The following is an 842-nucleotide window of genomic DNA, read 5'->3' on the forward strand; positions in this document are numbered from 1 at the left end:
TGAGGATCTTCAGCGATCGTCTTGTGACAGAAGAAGAGAGACAGAAAACCGACAAAATGCTTGATTCAATTGTTCAAACGTAAGTTTGTTCACCCAACGGAGTATGTGTTGCTGAGGCTCCCGTTTGCCTTTGGTTGTTTCCTTGGGTTAAGTAGGCAAGAAACAAACGCGAAGTGAAGCAAAAACATGAGCATGTATCTACACATATAGAGCGAGCTGTTTTCTTTTGTGATTGTGGTGCTTCAGGCACTTCCCGAGCGTTAGTGAAGCAGCTCTGCAGCGTCCTATCCTCTTCACCAGTTTGGCCAGTCGCCAGTACTGCGAGGTATCGATGCCGGCGTTACGTTCTTTGCTGCAAGGAAAGCTGCGTGTGTTCAATGAGGAAGTATTTCAAGTGCAGCTGGTGTTTTTCGATGAAGTGCTGCACCATGTGGCACGGATCGACAGAGTTCTCCGGCAGCCTCTGGGACATCTCTTGCTGGTAGGGGCGTCGGGAGCGGGAAAGACGATTCTTACAAAGTTCGTCTCCTGGATGAATGGTCTGAGCATATTCCAAATTAAAGCAGGGAGAAACTACAATACAGCTTCCTTCGAACAGGACCTTCGTGTTGTGATGAAGCGCGCTGCCCTCAAAGAAGAAAAAATTGCATTTGTTATTGATGAGTCCAATGCATTAGGACCAGCTTTCCTTGAAAGGATGAATGCTCTTCTCGCATCCGGTGAGCATTGATTCATTTTCGGCGTTTCAGGCGATATTAAGAAATGAAATTGATACTAACATGGCGGCCTTCAGGGTGCCTTTTATCCTTCCCCTTATGGGTTTCATGCAGCTTCATCTCGCG

General features: G+C 47.0%; 1 protein-coding gene across 1 annotated transcript in view; it reads left to right on the plus strand.

Moving 5' to 3' along the window:
• EMH_0034730 (uncharacterized protein) overlaps positions 1-842 on the plus strand; it is a gene marked incomplete at both ends in the record, with an annotated part of 12,076 nt that overhangs the window by 6,316 nt on the left and 4,918 nt on the right. The window contains 2 exons of the mRNA XM_013494901.1: positions 1-79; positions 247-481. Coding sequence (XP_013350355.1) covers positions 1-79; positions 247-481 — 314 coding nt within the window. The remainder of the gene's footprint in view (positions 80-246; positions 482-842) is intronic.

Source organism: Eimeria mitis, genomic scaffold (assembly GCF_000499745.2).
Source record: "Eimeria mitis Houghton genomic scaffold, Emh_scaff1328, whole genome shotgun sequence".
Taxonomy (NCBI): domain Eukaryota; phylum Apicomplexa; class Conoidasida; order Eucoccidiorida; family Eimeriidae; genus Eimeria; species Eimeria mitis.